Source organism: Rhea pennata, chromosome 15, assembly GCF_028389875.1.
Source record: "Rhea pennata isolate bPtePen1 chromosome 15, bPtePen1.pri, whole genome shotgun sequence".
Lineage (NCBI taxonomy): Eukaryota > Metazoa > Chordata > Aves > Rheiformes > Rheidae > Rhea > Rhea pennata.
Window position 1 is genome coordinate 3779266 of NC_084677.1, and position 12933 is coordinate 3792198.

General features: G+C 47.4%; 1 protein-coding gene across 1 annotated transcript in view; it reads left to right on the top strand.

Moving 5' to 3' along the window:
* The window catches only part of WDR90 (WD repeat domain 90), a 36514-nt gene that overhangs the window by 22445 nt on the left and 1136 nt on the right, over positions 1-12933 (top strand). Inside the window, exons 30-43 of the mRNA XM_062588592.1 lie at positions 640-740; positions 1696-1798; positions 2435-2556; positions 2939-3098; positions 5429-5619; positions 5893-6061; positions 6439-6550; positions 7138-7330; positions 8104-8226; positions 8420-8600; positions 9078-9208; positions 10375-10518; positions 12031-12150; positions 12835-12919. Of these exons, the coding sequence (XP_062444576.1) occupies positions 640-740; positions 1696-1798; positions 2435-2556; positions 2939-3098; positions 5429-5619; positions 5893-6061; positions 6439-6550; positions 7138-7330; positions 8104-8226; positions 8420-8600; positions 9078-9208; positions 10375-10518; positions 12031-12150; positions 12835-12919 (1935 nt within the window). The remainder of the gene's footprint in view (positions 1-639; positions 741-1695; positions 1799-2434; positions 2557-2938; positions 3099-5428; positions 5620-5892; positions 6062-6438; positions 6551-7137; positions 7331-8103; positions 8227-8419; positions 8601-9077; positions 9209-10374; positions 10519-12030; positions 12151-12834; positions 12920-12933) is intronic.

Genomic DNA, 12933 nt, shown 5'->3' on the forward strand with positions numbered 1-12933 from the left:
ATGCTGGTCCCTAAGACTGCTTGTTTTTCTGACTTTCCCCGCTGCTACTTCTAGGCGTGCCAGAAGCCCCTCTTCAGCTTGTAACCGCTGTCATCTTTGAAGTGGCACATTCTATTAAATCCATCTGAAATTAAAGCTCCCAATGTCTCTATTAATAGATACACAACCTCAAAGCTGCAGCATTTTGTGGCTAGCTGCCAGAAGCATGCAGCTGCTAGTGCTCACAGCCTCAGGCAGGATTTGTTGGAAAGCTTCAACATAAAAGTATGGCTGCAGGTTGTATTAAAGACATCTTTCTAACTGTGTGGCTTATGCTTTTGCAGCAATGCTCAGAGTGCACAGGGCATTCTCCTTTAGGCTGTCTGCAGTGTGATGTGGCTGCTTTGAATAGGGTGATGGAATTGAATGGATATTTGTTCTTTGATGCCGAAAAGTTGGTGCCTTTCCCGTGGGAGTCGTGTAATCATGTAGGAGCAATGTCACTCTGCCATCGAACTTTCACCTCTCCCAGGTGTTTGTGTGTATGCTCACATGCACCTCTCTCTGCTGTGTAAGAGACAGCAAGGCACAACCTAGCTGCTTCTCGCAAACCATTCCCGTGAGCAGTATTACACAGGTATTTTCTTCTTTGTGTGGCAGCATCTAGAAAGGAGACCAAAGGTCCCAAATCCCAGTGCTCCATCCGCCCAGATTCCTACCGGCATTTTACTCCTCGCTTTAAAGCATCAGTGCTCCCCCAGGTGAGAATTGTGGCACTGCTGATTGCCTCAGCAGGTGAAGAACAGGTGTTTTGGGGGCTCAGGTAGATGGCTTTTAAAAATTGTTTCCATTTTGTACTTCAGTTGAAAGCAATTCGTGAAATACACCCTTGGGTCTGGTGTTCAATTAGAAACCCTTAACATTAGTCCCGCTTTCTCTTCTGCCTGCTGCTCTTTCCAGACTAGTAAAAAGTGAGTTGTGCTCAATTCTTTTTCCGTTCAGCAAATCTGCATAAATTTTTATCCAAAAGAAATGGAAATGGCATGTGCTATAGAAAGTGAAAGACGGGTGAGCAATGAAGTGATTCATCGTGCACACATATTTGCGAGCAGATGCATTGGCAGAGCAGGCTGGGGATGGCAATCCATCTAGTGTAGTGGAGATAGTCAAGGCATAGCTCTTGCTCTGTTAACAAACAGAGCGATAACAAAACAGAAACTTAACACTTTCTATGTACTGCTGTTCACTGCTGTAGCAGAAAAGCTACATTTGGTTTGCACCCTCAATTTTCTCCTCTAAACCCCCCCCCCCCCAAACACACACACACCTTGTAGCATTTTTTCCCCCCACTATCTTCCTATTCAAACGTCTACATCACTAAGTCAGCAAAACCCGTTGGACTCTTTCCTAGCAGGATTAGCAGCTGTTCATAGGTTGGGCAGTTGCTGCCAACCTGTTTTGTGCCCCCTCTCAATGCATCTGAGCCTGTTTTTTGCTGGGGTGGTTTCTCTTTTGTAGGTATAAGTGTGCACTTCAGTATTCATGCATTGATTATTTGAACTTGTATTAAATTGTGTGAGCATTGGCATGAAATTGTGTGTGTGGATATGTGTGTTCGTGCCTGCATGAGTCCTTTTTCCTGTGTGGGTCTTGTGTGTACCTGAATGGGACATCCTTCTAGAGCTTATTTTAAGCCAACGTCTATTTTTCTTGCAGAGTTTCTCATCTCCTCCCGCTGGCTATGAGGTCTTGAAGCTAAAAGCAGTGATCGGTTACAATGGGAATGGCAGAGGAAATATGGTGTGGAACCCAGACACAGGTACACTAGGAAGGTTTTGGAGAGGTGGGAGGTGTGTGAGCCCTAGCTGTCTGTACGCATATACTAAGCCAACTTACAATCTTCTAGCTGTTGGGTTAAGGTCTTTGCTTTAATACAGTGATTCATAGAATTGGTAAGGTTGGAAGGGACCTCTGGAGATCATCTAGTCCAAACCCCCTGCTCAAGCAGGATCGCCTAGAGCATATTAGACAGGGTTGCCTCCAGGCGGGCTTCTTTGTGTTGAAAGAATCCAGTAATCCTTTTTGTTTGCTACTGGCAAATGTTAGTTGATTCAGGTATATTGGAGAATGCTGTTGACAGAGCAGTCTCAGGTATGAGTTGCCGAGTGGCTAGAGTGGGGGGAAGGCTGTTACAAAGGCCATCTCACCTCTTTTTTTCAGAGATGAAGTGATGCCCAACAGCGTTGCTTTGCTCAAGTTAGGGGAAGAGAGGTTTGTCCTAACTCTCCTCTGAACCTGATAGGAAGCATGCTGCATTGGCTGTGTAGAAGAGTCAGCTTTTACGTATCCCTGAAAAAAAAAATAATTTGACTGGATTGTAACGTAAGTTGTAGTGGGTGCTTTATGTGAAGCCTTTACATGGAGACCCATTTCCTCATGTTACACTATCTAATAGGCTTCTTCGCCTACACGTGTGGTTGCATCGTTGTGGTTGAAGACCTGCACTCAGGATCACAGAATCACTGGCTTGGCCATGCTGAGGAGGTCTCTACACTAGCTGTCAGCCATGATGCCCAGGTAAAAGTGACTTTCACTTCTCTGGGACTATGTCTTATATGTATTACTTTGGACTGAAGGAATGTTACTGACCAAAATCCTATTTGTCTGATGTTTCCCTCTTTCTGCTACATGGATACGTGGGATTACTGGAACAAAATAAACATCTTTTGAGCCTAGTTATGTGTTGTGTTTGCTCAGTGTGACAGTGAAGCTTGCTCCCTTCCTCTGGGTGATTCTACCATTCCCTTCCCATATTAGGTGATGGTGGTTCCTGTAGAATTTTTCTCTTGGTAACTGTCTTGACTTTAATTTGGAACTAACAGTTATGAAGATTAACCAGCTAATGAACCATCCTCTAATTACTTGCTAAGATCTGGGTGACAGCATATTTTTCTGCTAGGTTCTTGCCTCTGCTTCGGGACGGAGGAATGGAGACTCACATTGTCAGATCTGCATCTGGAACATCCAGGATGGGGTTTGCACAAGACAACTCTTCCATCATGAGACACAGGTGCAAGCTATGGCATACTCTTGGGATGACAGATTCCTCATTACGTTAGGTCAGTATATCTGCAGCTGTAAGGTACAAGTGTGTAAGTATGCCCTAGAGCAGCCAGTTCATGGAAGGAACATGCTGTAAGTGTGTAATATCCTCAAGATGTGTGCTAGGCTCATGTGGGTGTATGAAGTTTGTCCAGCAACTGTTGCTTGGTAGCCTTGACACTGAGCATTATTTTCACAGTGAAATTGTCAGGAAGCCTGATAAACAGAGCTGATAAATGGGTGATGCAGCATATTAAACTGCAAGTGATCCCAAGTCCTTCTGTGAGTGACCACATGCAGATGGGTTCTTTTCAAGTGAGTGTGCTTCCAGGGTGCTTTGGCAGCACTGAGAGGCGGAAGCATGTGCCCTGTGCATCTCAGCTGCAAGTGTGAAGGCTGGGGTCACACCAGCTCACATTCAGTTCTTCCTCATTGCCCCAGTAAGCTTGTTTCCAAGTAACAGCACTCTTCCAGCTAACTAGTGCTTGTTAAGCCTGTGTTTGCAATTTCTATATATAGTATCCAGAGGGAAATGCCTTCTTCTGGACTTCTTATTGTTGCTTAGCTGGAATGGCACAGAAGTAGCCAGGCATCAAACTGTGAGCTGCTTACCAAGCAGTGATGCCAGCACAAGATGGACACTCAAGCTGTCTGTTTTATTTAAGCAGGGGACATTTAAAGGACAAATATGCAATTAGTAAGTTCTTTTTTTGCATGAAAGAGCACCTGTGGAGCAGGCAACACATTCTCTGCTTGTGAGTCTGCCCTTGAAAAAAAGCAAGCTTTGCTCTAAAGAAGGAGAAGGGGGTTCTGCAGCTTTGTGCTTTCCATGTAGCACTGCGGGAAAGAAGCCATCTTTCTCCAGCTCTGCTCTGGACCGTGGAGAATAGAAAAGCTGAAAGTCTCCACTGAGACTGTGGAGCCTGGGAAAGGCCTGTGAGGCACCTGTTCCCCGAGAAACACCCCCTTCCTCAGCAGCATGAGGGCATTCTCCAAATTTGTCTAAGAGCTGGAGATGCTTGCTGCCATCAAGGTCCATGCCATCTGCTGCCACCCAAATACTGTGGCTTCCATTAGGATCAGTTCCCATCTCAGCATTGACTTCAGCAACAGCTACATCTCTTCTTTATTTTAAAAGCTGCTAGCACTGAGAGCATAATATCATGCATAATATCACTGGAGGGATTGTGTGGGATGTATATTGAGGTGTGTAATAGCTACTAAGGAGGTAGAAATGGCAGAAAATCTGCTCTGCCTGCAGTGATTGCTACCACTCCAGCCATCAGCCAGTTCAAACGCTGGCTAGAGGCCCTGTAGAAGGACTAGATTTGCTACAACTTTCAGCATGAAGTACTGGACTGCTTACCTGTCCTCAAAGCAATTAAGGATTCATCATGTTGCGCAGTTTTTGCTGTCTCTGAAGCACTTTCAGGATGCAGACTAACTCCATCTACCTGATGTGAGGGAATTCACTCTGTTTCAAACCTGCTTCAAAAGTTTGTATCAGCTTCTGTCTTGAGCAGTAGTCCTGGCACAGTTCTGTCTTTTCTGGCTCCTGAGGTAGTTGTGAGGCTTATTGTTTCACTGCTTTCCCTGATAAAATTACAAAAGAAAGAAGCATTTTAGTGGCAACATTCCCAAGAAGCATTTAGTTGTTGCAACTAGCTGGGTTGAGCGAATCCACAGAAGATAGGAGCACCTTTGGAAGGTTCCTAGAACATACAGCAAGATCATCCTGAATTGTTTCCTGAATTTTGTCCTCAAAGAGTACTTTATCGTTCAGTTCAGTGCCAGCTTCTGCTGGAGCCTTTTAGAACAGAGGATAGTTAAAAGGCTGTCAAGTGGTTTTCCCTGCATATCTTCGAAAAACATTAGGTTACGGTTCAGCTACACTGATTTGCCATGTGCTCGGGAGAAAGCCAGTCCTTTTTCTCTTGTTCTGCTTCACTCCTGCAGTCTGTTCCTTGGAGCTGCAACTGCAAGTCCATTTAGCAATGTGTCCTTGTGCGGAACTGAGTTAGAGCACAATTCCCCTGGGGATTTGCTTTTGTGCACACCAGTGTTACAGGCTCTCTCTGCCTGTTCTCATGTCTTCAGAGAGCCCTTCGAATGCTTAGCTTCGAAGGAAAAGGAAGAGAGGGGGAGTGAGCAAAGCCTTTGCTGGAAACAGACAGAAGCGTGTTATATGTGTCTCTGCTTGCGACAGTGCCTGTAGCAATCATCTCTGAACAACTGGGTAATGCAATGACAAATTTGATGAATGTGTGTGCAAAGTATATGCTTGGGTCTATCCTGAAAAAGCAGTGGCTGCAGAATTTCTTCCTATTGTCTTTCGTGTTCTACCCAGGTGACTACTGTGATCAAACTATTGCTCTATGGGATACCTACACTTACGAACTCATGTCATCGACTCACATCTCGGAGCCAGTCCATGACGTGGCTTTTAATCCTCTTTCTCATGGAGAACTGGCCTGTGTGGGGAGGGGAGCAGTGACATTTTGGCTGTTGGAACAGCAGGGGGCCGACAGCAACCTCAAGGTAAATCTCAGTTATATCTTCTTTTAAAGTTCATGTTCAGCATTTCTGACTTCTTTTCCCAGTCCCCTTGGCGAGCGAGATGGAAGCTCAGCCACCACAAGGCTTCGTGAGAGTTAATTTTCTTTAGTAAGATGATGCTGACTGACTGCGACTGGCTAATTTGATTGCATTTGATGCATTAAGTAAATTAATTGGGTGGGAGGATGATTCTTTTTTCCTATAGGTAAAACACAGCTTTCTCTTTGACCTTTTTGTTTTATGTGGCTTTGGCAGGTTCATCAGGCCCCTGTCCCTGATGCGTTAGGACTGGTGGAACTGACCTCACTGTGTTACGGTGCTGACCCTCTTCTTTATAGTGGGACCAACACAGGCCAGATCTGCGTGTGGGACACAGAGACTAATCGCTGCTTCATGACATGGGAGGCCGACGAAGGCGAGATTGGTGGGTGCCGACGTCCCAAGCATCCATCAGGATTGTAATAAGTTTCATGGAAACTTGTGGGGAAAGAGCATCAATGAGCTTGTTGGCTTTTGATTTCAGCTGTGTCCCTACGCTCGGAAAACTGTTGCTGTGTTGGATACAAGAATGGGGTGGCGATGGATCTGTGACCCAGGTTTCCTTGTCAGAACCGATTAGCCTGGAGTCCACCTCTAATCTGTAAAATCACTGGGTATTGGGTGCAGTTTCCTGTTGTGGTAGAAATCACACTGCCCACCACAAACGAATCGATGGCCTAGCCGACAGAAGCGCACCTCAGACGATGGGGGCGAGCTGTGCGCTTATTCATGGGTGCTGTTCGTTCCCTTGTGCCTCCCCAGGTGTGCTGGTGTGTCGGCACAACAGACTGGCCAGCGGCAGCAACACGAAACGCATCCGTCTGTGGGCAGTGGCAGCCGTGGAGGAGCTAAGGCTGAAGGGTTCTGAGGCCAGGTAGGAGGCTCGTGGCTGCAGCATCTTCACTGTGCTTGCACACCTCTCGCCCGCTCGCTGCCGCTCCTGAGAGATGTTCTTTCCTTTTTGTCTGGCTGCTCCTAGGATCTGACTAAGAGGTGGTTCTTCACAGGCAGATGTCAGCTCTGACTACAACCATACTTTTTCTGTTGCCCTTCATTCTTAGCTTTTCCTCTCTGTCCCATGACTGCTGATTCATTTGGTCTAGATCTTTTTCCGAATTTTTGCTACAGATAGCGGGACCCTCTTGGTAGTGAAAATAGAGTTTAGTATTCCTGACTCCTGTAAAGGAACTCTTAAGATAATAAGTTAAAATATATTGGTCTTGTTTCTTCTCTTGCGATGTTGCATCCCTTGTTTTCTTTCTCTTTCCTATAAAAGATAGTTTCTGTATAAGTGTAACAGTAGCAACTGTTCCATGTACAGGGGTCCCTCACTGAATTATCTAGCTGCAAATACATCACAGGAGTTACTAGAAAACTGCTAGAGGCAGCATTTAAAGAGGGCTGAGTGGCTGTCTGTTGCAAGAGCTGAGCCAGCCTTTCTTGGATCCTCCTTTCCTCCAGGTCTAGCTCTGTCCTGCTAGAACATGAGATGACACTCGATGGGACGATAGTCAGTGCGGCCTTTGATGACTCTCTAGAAATGGGAATTGTGGGCACCACCACAGGAACACTGTGGTACATCAACTGGACTGAGAGCACGAGCATCCGACTGATCAGTGGACACAAGAACAAGGTTCGATGGTCTGGGAAGGAGGTTTGTCCTGCAAAGCAGTGAATGTTTTGTATGCCACCTGTGTTCAAAGGGCTGTGCTCAAAGCATGCACATGCTGCAGAAGTGTTCCCTGGACTGGCCATGAGGGAGTTCATGGAGCTGCAGGGCTTGCTGATGCTGACAGGACACTGTGAAGGAGGTCTTCCTGTTCACCTCCTAGAGATGACTTTGCACTTAACACTGAGGAGTCAGACACGAAGAAATCTGGGCTCATCCACTTTCACCTAACAGGCTTAGCTGTTTAACTGCCTTAACCTGTTAATAACTGTGGGCCTTTCTGTCCAGTTGGAAAAATCATAGTTCACAGAATCACTAAGGTTTAGTTCCTGACTGCTGGATGCTTCCTCGAAGCAGTCTTGCTTATTAGCTAGACATGTATATTGGATAAAGTAATCTTTGCCTAAAACATAAATGGGTCTGAAGAGTGAATATTTTGAACACTGCTGTTGCTTTGGGCTCCAGAGGAAAGTTTTCAAATGATAGAAGAGAGGATATTTAGCTTAAACCTATGTCACATAGCATCTGATCCTATCTTTGTGGTTTGGTTTACCAATTTCCTTTACAAGCCTAATTGTAAGCCCCAAATTTCTTTTAAGCACAAGAAGAAAACAACCCACCTTTCTTAATGTCTGTGACATGCTGTCTGGCGTTTCCTGTGAGAAGAATCCCAGGGGATAACAGGGGCAGAGGAGCAGATGTGCTCTAACCTGTGGCATTTATAAGGCCCCTTTCCTTTATCTCCATTGTCGCTGCAGGTGAACGAAGTGTCCTTCAGTCCTGATGAGACTCACTGTGCCACATGTGGTGAAGACGGCAGCGTGAGGATTTGGTCTCTGGGCAGCATGGAGCTGGTGGTACAGTTTCAAGTGCTGAACCAGGTAATCATTTGCAGTGCATCAGTCTTTTTGTCTTGGAAATAGGCACTGTCCACTGCTGGGATTACAAGGACTGCTGCATCCTTGCAGAGCACGCTGAAACTGTAAGAAATACTTTCAGGTGGAGCTGTGCTTTGTTGTACACGGTCCTGCTGTCTTGTTGCTTCCTCAGGTCCCTACTCTCATTCCTTTGCAGAGCTGCCAGTGCCTGGCCTGGAAGCCTCAGCCTGTTGGTGCCCGGGGAGCTGAGAGCCAACATGTAGTAGCAGGGTACAGCGATGGCACCATCCGTGTGTTCAGCATTTCCAGGACGGAGATGGAGCTGAAGATGCAGCCCCATGCTGTTGCGCTGACAGCAGTTGCCTACTCCACAGATGGTGAGGTTGCACCCAGGTGTCCGTTAAAACAGTGAGGAGGCATGGCTTTGGCTGCGCCTCAGGCACCCGAGCACAGGTCTGACACCCAGCAGCTCTGTGGACTGGTGACCTGCCCCAAAACCTGGGGCTAGGGAGAGCTAGAGAGCTCGTATCAGTGACCTACAGTAGCTCCACCAGCTGAACATCTGGTAAATAGGAGATGGCAGGTATATTGTCCATGGTACAACTAAGGGCTTTGAATACAACATACATTCCTTTGTGTCCTCGTGCTGATAACCTACATCAGCTCTTCTTCAAATGTGATGTTTTAATAGGTGTCTCTGAGACAGCTCATCTTACCTAGCCCTTGAACCAACTGTTCCCAGCTTATCATAATGTTTTGGGGTACCTGTATCCCATGATCTTGGACCTTTTGCCTTTGGGCTTTTTCTTCTCCTACAAGAAGTGGCCCAATTCTGCCTCCTTGTCTGGTCACAGGAGAAATCATCTTATCAGGGGGCAAGGATGGACTTGTGGCTGTCAGCAGCCCTCGCACTGGAATGACAGTTCGCATCCTCACTGACCACAAAGGCTCCCCCATCACGGTCATACAGTGCACTGGGAAGCAGGTGAGACTTCACCCTTCGGCCTTGCTGCTGTCCTGTAGCAAGGCTCCTGTCTGTCACTGCACAGCTGTAGGAAGGAGCTGCAATGTGGTGGGGTTGGTTAGTGAGCTCGCTTGGTTGTCCCACTCTTCCTCTTTGGGTCCTCATCACCTCCAGTAACTTTTGTTCAGTTTCTGTAGGGTTATCATCAATGGAATAAAACCACAGGCTTTGCAGGTGTACTCCTAGCAAGTCTGTGCGTAGGTGATGGGGGGAACCTTTGGTAACTGTTGTAGGCACACTGCCCACAGACACGATGTGTGCTGGTGCATGCGTGCATGCTGGAGCACTTGCCCCACAGGCTCCCCCCTCCAGGCACTGCTTTGGAGCAGAGCAGCCTGGGCTGTGAACATTCAAGCCCGGCTGAATATCGTGCATCCCCGAGAAAGGCCCGTGAGCCTCACTGAGGTCAGTGTGCTTTTGTGCTTTTCTCCTATTGCTCAGCAGCAGCCTTGCCTTGTGTGTGTAGCTGCCTGTTTGTATGGTCCCTGCTGTGTAGCTATGAATCTGGGGTTGTGCAACAGCGTGATGTTTTTAGCATTTCCTTTGACTTTCTCTTCATGGAGAGTCTCTTTCTCTTTGTGCAATTTTTGAGACAAGAATAATTTTACCTAAGCTTTCAGGCTTTAAAATCATTCACGTTACAAGGCTTCTTTCTTTAGTAATTCTAGGCTTACTTGATTGTCCTCAGTTTTAGATGAAGGACATTCTTAGGACAAACACAATACCTGCAAGCACTCCTCTAGGAGGATGTGCAGATCTGGAGAGCAACCTAGGGAGAGAGATCCGCATCATCCAGGCCCAGCACTTGTTCCTCCCTCAGTGGCCTCTTCTGCCAGGGGTTGTCAGTCCAGATCATATTGCTAGTTTTGGTACCAGCAGTGCCTTGTCATGCAGTACAAGGACATCACTGCAGGGTAAAGTGGAGATGCCTAACATATTCTGGGATAAGAGACTTTAAGGACTGTCCAGATGAGAGAATCTAGTAGGTTAGTCCTAGCATTAATCCCCTACTACGTAAGGCCTGCATTCCCATAAACTGTTGCCCTACACCAATCTGTTCTTGTTGGCACATTTCTTTTAAAGATTCTGCATTGCAAGAGCTGTAATACTGCTTTTTTCTTATGTAGTACTATGACTTCGGGGTGGAAGGCAGTGAGCTCTGGCTTGCCACCAGCTCGGACCGGCGGGTCAGTGTCTGGGCCTCTGACTGGCTGAAGGATAAATGCGAGCTCCTCGACTGGCTCAGCTTCCCTGCTCCTGCAGTCCCTGAGGTGAGAATAAGACATGCTGACTCGTGTGCTCATGTCATGATCTTAGCGTGGGGCAACCCCAGTCACATTGGGACTTTCCCTATCTGTCAATGAGACGAAACCCTCATCAAAACATATAAACGATCTGTCAGCTCAGTCTAGTGCATCTTCAGCTTTTCAACCAAATCTGAAGGAGGAATGTTTCAAGATACTGGTTTCATACTACTTTAGTGACAATTGTTGTCTGGGTGCAAGGGAAATACCCAGGTGAGTGCTACCTTGTGAAAGGAAGGCCACATAAGTCAGGTGTTTTGTGTTTGGCTGGCCAACTGCCAGCATGCAGCCCCAGGTCACTCCAGCACTGCTGATCCTTTTTGGGATGAAAGAGTCTCCTTGAGGCCCTGGCAGGGAGAGCTGGAGTTGTTACAGCTGAGCGGGACAGGTACAAAGAACAAGCACGCTTAGGAATGTGAACTTCATTAGTTGTGCTGCTCATGGGATAAGTTACTAATGTACTTTCCAGGATGTAGATTTGCAGCATGAATTGTGGCACTGCCTAGCCGCTGGGAAATACTGCCTTCGTAAGCATGAGGAGTCAAAAATTACATTTGCAAAGAGCTGATACGCCTATTCTATGCAAAACAGAGCATAAAGCAGGAGTCAGTGCACTCAGTGCACAGAAGAGAGACCTTAACTTCAGCACTCCCAAACAGCATGAATATTCTGAGCCAGGACCCCAGTGAATGAGAAGGTTAATAGAGCGAAATATACCTGTGCTATCCCTTTGTGCCTATGACAGTTTGCAGAACACTTCAGCTCCAAGCTAGGTGTGAGATTTGGGACAGCAGGACAACTGCTAGGCAGCGGAGGAGGGTCTGTATTGGATAGGACGTGAAGACATTCCCAGATGCATGTGATGTTGTCATACGAAAGGAAGCTGGGTCTTTTTGGAGGAACAAGCAGCACTACCTCGGCCTGTCACCTCTTGGGCCCAGCCACTGCCCGCGCCGATACAGCAGCTGGGTTTTGTTAATGTTCCTTCCACTTGTTTCCCAAATGCCTTTCTGAAATGAGTTTTTTCTTCATGAAGGAAATTCACTGTAGATCTCACCACACTGAATACGGGAAGGATTGATCTTGCATCCAGTACGGTAGATATGATCATCTGGGCCCTATTTGCTCATGCTGAAACCCATCCACAACTCACTCCCACCTTCAGGCCCGCATAGGAATAATGCTTTGGTGAAAATCCAACCTGCTGAACCTCTGTATGTTCTGCTTCCGTGGCAGTCAGCACTAGAGAGACTTGCCTTACATTCCCATGACAGTATGTGTTTGCTCCTTGCTTCTTTGCAGTGAGCCTGTCTGAGACCACAATGTGAGAGGGAGGAAGCAGTCTCCATCATATTAATATCCCGGTGCTTTGCTCACCCACTGCTCTCCTGTTCTCCTTTTGACCCCCACCCCATCCCCAGACGAGGTAGGGCTGGAGAAGCTAGCCTTATTTTTGTTGTTTTTTGTTTCTCCTCCCAGGGTCTCAGCAACCTCCCTCCGAGCCTGGCAGCATTCTGCCCTTGGGAACATGGTACTCTGGTTTACGTTGGCTTTGGGATGCAGAAGGAAGCCTTGTTTTACAGTCTGCACAAAAAACAGGTACTTGTGCCCCTGCTGTGCAACCTGCTGCCCTTCCAGCGCGGTGTGGGTATGCCTGTGCCGTTGAGTTAACCTTGGCTCACGAGGAACAGTGCACAGGACAGCTGCCTCGCTGTCCTGTCTTGACCTGGGAAACCTGCAGGCCAAACCAGGGTGCTTGGCAGACAAGCCAGTCTTTCTGCAGTGAAAGATGGGTGGCTCCAGAGAGCAAGACCCCCTCTCGATGCATGTCATACATGGAGTGGCACCCCCATGCTAACCAGGGCCCAGAGATGAGCAGTACAAGTAAAACAGTCTGAAGGTGGGAGGTAGCTTCAGCTGAGCAGCTAGTTAGTGCAGCAAGCTTTAATTTTCAAAATTCTGAATCTGACCCAGGTAAGCAGTGAACAGCAGGGGACTCTACGCCTGGCTTGGGCTGCTGTCACCACTGCTGCCCTCCTGATCTCCAGGCTGGGGGGGGAGGGGAGGTGTTTGCTTTCAGAAGCACTGGCAGTCTCTATACTGAGTCTCCTCTGGAAACTCAATGCCTTTGGCAGGTTTCTGAGCTGTGAGAGATGCTGTGCATCTGACAGCCTTTCCTTTGAGAGGAGCCCTTTACCTTCCTAAAGGGTGCGACTGAAGCAGCTCGGTTCTGCTGCCTGCTCGTTTTTGAGGTGTTAGTGTGTTTCTCTTGCTGGAGTGCAGGTAGTTGAGAAGATCTCCTTGCCGTACTTTGCCGTGTCACTGAGCCTGTCTCCTGCAGCTCGCTTTCTAGCTGTTGGCTTCAGCGGTAAGTACAAGAGA